Genomic DNA, 7500 nt, shown 5'->3' with positions numbered 1-7500 from the left:
ATCTCACTCGAATCTGAAGTAAGGATATGACCCTCCATAAAAGGCAGGATAGAACATTTGCTGTATTCTCAAGAGTTCCGGGATGTTGAGGGAATATGGGAGACGGCTATGAAATATATATACACATTCTTTTTCATCTATGGCACTACATTGTGAGCTCCTGTTTTATGTCTGAGTGTGTTGAGTAAGTGGTAAAGATAATGATTTTGGAAATGTTATCATCAACAGCCATGATTATGAAAGGTTCCTAAGTTTGAAATGCCATGATCAGTTCCATGAAATATTCCAGGTTGCATTGAATGCTTAAATCTTTTAAGATTGCTATTAATGCAATCATGTGTTAACAAAAGGGACCTCAGTAGGAGACTTTGAGTCTACAATTTCCAAGTGTATGACTATGTCCATAAAATTGAAAAATATGAACACAATAATAATAATAAAACTAATAACTATAATAATAATAATAATAGTAACACTAATAATAATGATATTTATAATAATAATAATAATAATAATAATATCATTATCATCAACATCAATAAAAAACATTAAAAAAATAAAAATGATAGCAACAACAATAATAATAATGATAAAAATAATTAGCAATAATAATAACCTACATTACTCTCTAATCTATAACTGTACTTTAAAATACAATCCAAAGGAACATTTTCCTCCAGAGTGCCTTAAACACATGAAACAGATGATCACTTGGGGCCAAACAACAGAAACTGGAAAACCTGTAACCCGAACTAACTATGTGAAGGTGAATCAAACACCCACAGGAGTCTTACAGAGAGAGTTCTTTGCTTGTGGGCTTTTGATCTTTCATTCGTCACATGAGGTTTATGAGGTAAACACAAATGTACAGTGTGAATTATACCGAGTCTACGAGAGGAAGTACTGAAGTCTAGAGAGTGCGAGTGGAGGCTATTGCCAATAGCCAGATGCAACGTTACAACTGTTTTGGCAAACACAACCAGACACAACTGTCATTGTAGAGGTTAACAACTAAACAATAAATAACAAAGAGAAGAAAAAAGAGACAGAAAATGAAATACACTCACATAAGATGTTAAAAAAGAAGAAAAAGAGAAAATGGCTTATTAGAAATCACAGTAAGAGGTAAAAATAAGACAGGGAGAAAAGGGAGAAATATATATATATACATATATATATAACATATAAATCTCTCTCTATGTATACATACAACATATATGGAGAGCATAAAAAGGTCATCAGAAGAGGAGAGTCAGAAAAAAATAAAAGAGAAAACCTCTTGAACAATTAACACAGTCAGAATTGCAGGCATAGAATACATTAAATACTCAACAAGTCCCCGATGAAGTCCCTGATGTAACTATACTACTTTCTGATGTCTTTGCTATATTCACCTGCTCCTGCTTGGTCTCCCAGGCAGGTCGAGGGGAATACTGCTCAGTCGTTATACGGACTTCATCACTGTGGGTTGAGTCCGATGACTGTGTTGTTACCTCACTATCTTCGCTGTCAGAGTCAAAGCTGCCATTTTCCATGGAAGCAAGAGGGGCCCTCTTCAGTGGCTCGGCTAGTTGCAGCTTGTCGGGTTTTGGCAGGTTGCAGGACGAGAGGGGCATGGGGGACGGCGATGACCCCGGCAGGATGCTGTTGTTGCTGCCATCGATGGAAGAACCAAGTCCTGTATCCTCTTGGCTCGTACTGTCCACTGAAGAGCTCAGGAGAGAGTCCCGGTCGCCTTCTGGATTGGGGCTGCACAAGCTGGGGGAGGGGCTGACAGCACCCCTGCCACACATGCCCTCATCAAGGAAGCCGCTATCTGTCAGGTCACATGAACTTACTGAATCGGCATCCTTATCCGTGCTGCGGCTGTCACAACCACTCTTGCACATGACAGAGCATCTGCCATTAGTTGAGGTCAAGCAAGGAGAATCTAGAAACACATCATCACCATCACTACTGTCTGATTTCAATCGGACATGTACTCCTGAGGGCGGCTGTGACCCTGCTTGAACTGCTGGAAGACCATCAGAGTCAAAAACGTTTTTGTTTTGGTCAGACCCAATATCAGTGCTCGCCAACTTTTCTGACTGTTGCAAGACCTGCTTAGGTATAACTGAGGTTGTAATACCATCCACACTAAACCCTCTCTCTACTCTAACAGGAGAAGATATAACAATCTTCGGGCTTTCAGCGGTTGTTGCAGATGGAATAGTGCATGCTGACTGTGTTGTTGTAACTTTTGTATGGCTTGAAGGCAGGCTGCAAGTTCCTGAAGGTGCTGAAGATTCAACCACACGAGTAACAGTGAAGCGGCCCCCTATGCTAAATCTATTGGGTCGAACAGAAGCCTGTTTGGGCAGTGAGCTCAAGTCTCCTGATGACATGCTCCTGCCTGTAGGAGTTGCAGGTGCTGAACTACAGAGACCAGCTGAGTGGCAGGAACTTATAGGTGACAGGACTGGGCCCTTGGAGGTCTCCTGCACTTTGATAACTCGAAACCTATTTTTAAGTGGACTGGGAACCGGGCTAGGGGAGGGACTCGCACAAGGGCTGGGAGAAGGACTGGGCAGAGGACTTGGGTCTGGACTTGTGTATTTTGGTTTTTCCTCCTCTAAGATAGGGCCTTCAATCTTCTCTGAAATGATAGTTTTCGTTGAGGTTTCGCAGGTAAGAGATATCTTCCTTATACATGTGGCTAAACCCTCATTTGGTGAATGGCTTCTGGAAGTGTCCTGGCTGTTGTCTTTGGCCTGCACTTCTATGGCTCTGATATGACTTCGAGTGAGGTTTCGTTGACAATATTCTTTGATCTCTTTTTGTAACATTGTGTGTTGTTCGGCTAATTCAACAGCGGGTTCCGTTCTTGGGTCAGAGTCCAAGTCCATCTGGATGATAGTAGAATTAAGCCTCAACGAATGTGCGAGAGCCATGAGACCTGCCACCCGTATTGGATTCTCACGCAGGTCAATATGCTGGATGGCTGTATTGTCTGCCGTGTATTCAGCCAGTGCAACTGCTCCCTCATCTGCAACCCTGGCAGCTTGGAGACCCAGCCGCAGCAAGGCATGGTTCCTCAGGAGAGACTCCTTCAGCCGTAAGATGCCTTCACTAGTGAGGTTGTTGCGACCTAGATTCAGAGTCTCAAGCGCTGTGGTGACATTCAGCATACTAGCCAGATGAGTTGCTGACTGCTGAGTCAGGTGGTTGTTCCAGAGAACTAGGGAATTAAGTCCCTTAACCTTAGTGCTTTCCATCTCCTGTGAATTCCCCTCTTGTATCTGCTGCATCTGCTGTTCTGCTATGCCCTCACAAACATGACCACAACCTGCATCTTGTACGTTATTGTTACGAAGGTCAAGGAGACGGAGCGTGTTATTTGCCCGCACCAGGTTTCCAAGTTGTATGCAGTCATTGACACCAAGCCGATTCTCTGCTAAGTATAATTCAGCTAAGGTGTCATTATGCTTTAAGGCTGCAGTAAGCATTATTAGAGGCCTTCCAGTCAAATTGCAGTTTTCTAGGTGAAGAGTGTGCAGACGAGCCCCTAGTCGAAGTGCTCTCCCTAAGATGGGCATATTGGTCTCATTGAGGTTTGTGTTACGAGCATCAAGATACTCCACAGATGGTGTTCGCTTTAGCATGCGAGAACAAGCCTGCCAACCCCTGAAGCCAATCTTTGCATTACAAGAAATATTTAGCTGTGTTGCAGAGTCATAGAACTCAATCATATCAAATAGGGGAATGGCAGTGTCATCATCTAAGGAACAGCCTTCCAAGTCAAGGATCTTGAACTGCACTCTACGAAATATTTCCTCCAAGCCCTCACACTGGCTTCCATCTAGCCTCTGCCCACGGAGACTGAGGCACTCCACCCGGCCCCCAACACCTAAGGGCAGCGCCTTGATCTGCTGGACTACAGTTGGTAAGGGCTGCGTGCGATGGCGTTCACAAGAGGACCTGTAGGCGGCAGCAATCTCTTCCACCGTGACACCAGACATCTGTTGCCATGGGTTCACAGGCTCCAGGTAGCTGGAGATGAGGCGAGTGTCATCTTCTGGGAAGGAGACCCTTCGGCCACGGATGCCCTGGAGGCGGATGGACTTGCGTGGATGGCCAGCTGCTGGGGGTATTGGAGTACTTGGGGCTGACAGTGGTTGATCTTTGATGCCCTGCTCCTCCTTTTGCTTGTCTGTCATCAGAATCTCGGATTCTTTGTTATTTTTTTGGTCCCCGAATTTATCTTGGTTCCCCTCTTGGGTTTCTGTTTGCAAATTCTCACTGTCACTAGCAATCTTTGACTGCTGTTGCCCAACCTCTGCATCATAAACTTTGACCACACCATTCTCTGTTTTGAAACTTTCAGGGTTCTGAAACAAAGTATCACTCTCACTGCAGCAAAGACTGTTCTCATTTATCCTGTCCTCTATATTTACACAACCTGACCTCCTTTTTGCCCCTTCATGATGCTGGACTGGCTTCACTTCCTTTGCAACAGCCTCTTTCTCTTCAATATCAAGGGGTTCCTCAGATATACCTTTATTTTTCTCTTGCTCACCCACCACCAATTCTTTTTCTGTAGTTAACACTTCCTTAAAACTAGAGTGGTCCACAGGAGGTCTGGCATCACTCCCTGGGGCTATAATATTACCTTCAATGTCTGTCTTACTCTCTGTTTGCTCTTTTATCACTTGGTCTGAAGCACCTGATAGAGACTGAGTAGAAGAAATAAGTACTTGACTAAGTTCGTCCTTAATCTCATGCACAGCCGAGCATAGTTCACTATGTACATCCATAAATGCGGTTTTAAACTCACTCTTCACTTCCGCAAACACAGAAGCCATTTCTCCAGCAATGTTTACTTCCAAGGACTTTCCCTCAGCTTTTCTGACATCCTCACAAGTTATGTCTTTCTCTTGGGATCTACACTCAGAGTCATGGCTACCCTCCTGTGATTTGTCCCCCACTTTTCCACCTTCTCCACTGGCACTGTCTTTTGTCTCGGCTTCACAAACTGCCGCTGGCACTGCTGGACATTCTTGTAGCGTCTCTTGAGATGCCACCTTTGGAGTCTGCTGGGTGTCGTCCGGGCCATTTTGGTCGGCAGGCAACGACACTGGGGCTTCATCCTTGGTGCCAGTGTCCTTGTTGCTCTCGGCACCAAGGCAGGGAAGAGACGGAGGGGAGTCGGTGTTTTTTTCCGCCTCTTGTGGGTCATGCTGGATAACGTCTGTCTTGCTGGCACCGCTCACACTCATCTTCAGAAGGTTCGCTGGCTAGAATGCAGGCTTTTACAATGCTAGGAGATGTAACTGTGACTTTGCAACTGCAAAAGAACCCTTCTGTCACTCTGCCTTGACAAGCCAAAGAGTAAAACATCTAATGGATGGCATGCAACGTCAAAATGGTGTGCAAACTTTTGCTGGCCCACTCTGTTGCACAGTATCATAAGTTTTGGTGAATAGTCCAACTGATATGCTACAAACCTCATGAAATTCAATATGCTATGGATTCTCATGACAAAGAATAGAAACAACTTTGCAGAACCTTCATTAGGCACTTGCTTTTCAATACAAGTGGACCTTAACATGGAAAAGCAAAGTATCTGCAAAAATATTACAACTTGGTAATATACCAAATAGATTTTTGTTTCCTTTATCTATCTTCTGATAATATAATAATTATTCTAGCAGTATAAAGACAGTTCAATTATGTCAATAATAAAAAAGAAATAATACAAATTAAAACAAATATTATATGATGATGTCCTCTTCAAATCTTGGTGTTCACTTGAGGATATTCGGGAAAAGACGTTGTACTATTGCCACGGCTGAGGAATTCTGCTGGATGTTCAAGTTGCTGCACTCTCGTGTTATCTGCAAGTAAAGAAACTGTAAGCAACAGAGGCCAGACTAATGGAAATCAGATAGCTCAAAAGAGAGAGAGAGAGAGAGAGAGAGAGAGAGAGAGAGAGAGAGAGAGAGAGAGAGAGAGAGAGAGAGAGAGAGAGAGAGAGAGAGAGAAATTCTGAAGATAGTGTATGAAAATGTGAAAATGATTCACAAGTTTTCAGTTGTTTATAGTATTCATATGAGCTTAGTTTATGAGGAAAAAATTAAACTAATTAACAGTATTACTATCATACAGGCATAAAAAATTCAAACCTTAAGTTTTATAATTTCTCTGTAATAGGGGAGCACTAAGACTGAATGAAGCTCATACTGATTGTCTCTGATTTTATATTCTACTAATAAATGCAATAATTTACAAAGGAGGATGGGAAAAATAAGATTCAAGAGTCTGTAAAAAAGCAATGCAAAAAATTAAAGGTAAAAGACAGCAAAAAAGACTTTGGCTGTCTTTTACCCTAAAGGTGGGAGACTGTAAAACAAAAAATTCTCTAAGACTGAGCTCTTCAAATTTTTCTTTGAAAATGCATATAAAAAGGGTTTCAAGCCAGATGGAGAGATGTATTCAATCGAGGTCAAATGCACAATAGACATTCAATAAGGGACATAACCACCACATCACACAAACTTTGTGATAATAAAAATAACACCATCAATATAAAATAATTGAAGAAGAAAAGGGGGAGATGAATAAGTAGAAGTGGAAATAGAAGCAGAAGAAGAGGAAGAGAAAGAAGTAAGAAACACTGAAAAACAAAAAAGGTGTAAGTGGTAACAGTTTACCAAATAATGAAGGTCATCTTTAGTACTCACACTCCTTAGCCAAATTAAGCTGACAGCCTGAATACTAACTAAAGGCCTTTATTTACAACTACTTACACAGATGAAAAAAATGACTCGGAATACACAAGAACATCAATCATATTTAAAATTATAATAAGGTTTCAAGGACCGCTGTATCTCCTTCTAAGAAGCCAAAAAAAATAAAAACAGTGATGGTACAAAAAAATAACATGCTGAATAATGATGTAATATCACAACAGCATAATACATGAATATATATACACATAAATAATCAGTCTGAAAGAGATAAACATGTGCTACTGAAACAACTCTAATTCTGTGTCTGCATAGCAAGCAATTACTAATAACAAAGTAATACACACATATGGACTAATTAAACTGAATTTCATTCACACAGGAATGACTTCTGAACATTCTAATGGTCGTGTTATAGAGATTTTTGGGTCTAAAATACTTTTGTCAGTTCTTTACTGTGTATGAAATATACCTCACAGTATTCAACTGTATATATACACAGAAAAAGAAGTAATAAGGACAAGATAGATGTGCTACACCTACGAATGATTACCAAAGCAACTACCAATGAAACTAATAACTTTATAAAAAGGTTTTGCAATTAACTAATGACTTGCAATGATATTCATAAATTCATTAATGATGCATTTTATAGCAACTTAATAGCTCTTCCTGCTTAAGAGGGAACAAACACATCTACTTTACTGCTGTGGAACTGAATGCCTTGTTCTTAAAGATGGTGAAGAACTATAGTTTGCCTTTAGACCCACAGTCG

The 7500-nt window shown here is 41.3% G+C and overlaps 2 protein-coding genes across 3 annotated transcripts in view; both read right to left on the bottom strand.

Annotated features, from left to right (window-relative positions):
* Positions 1-1144: 1144 nt before the first annotated feature.
* Positions 1145-5263, bottom strand: LOC125032131 (protein phosphatase 1 regulatory subunit 37-like). The gene has a single exon (XM_047623160.1). It carries the CDS (start codon positions 5253-5255, stop codon positions 1329-1331), a length of 3927 nt encoding a protein of 1308 aa, XP_047479116.1. The 5' UTR covers positions 5256-5263; the 3' UTR covers positions 1145-1328.
* A 474-nt stretch (positions 5264-5737) lies between these two features.
* Positions 5738-7500, bottom strand: part of LOC125032132 — a 25203-nt gene continuing 23440 nt past the window's right edge. For both annotated transcript variants that reach the window (XM_047623162.1, XM_047623163.1), the window contains exon 3: positions 5738-5873. In XM_047623162.1, coding sequence (XP_047479118.1) covers positions 5784-5873 — 90 coding nt within the window. In that variant the 3' untranslated portion in view covers positions 5738-5783. The remainder of the gene's footprint in view (positions 5874-7500) is intronic.

This window comes from Penaeus chinensis, chromosome 14 (assembly GCF_019202785.1).
Source record: "Penaeus chinensis breed Huanghai No. 1 chromosome 14, ASM1920278v2, whole genome shotgun sequence".
Taxonomy (NCBI): Eukaryota; Metazoa; Arthropoda; class Malacostraca; order Decapoda; family Penaeidae; genus Penaeus; species Penaeus chinensis.
The sequence above is the reverse complement of the archived record's forward strand: the minus strand, read 5'-3'. Positions and strand labels throughout refer to the sequence as shown.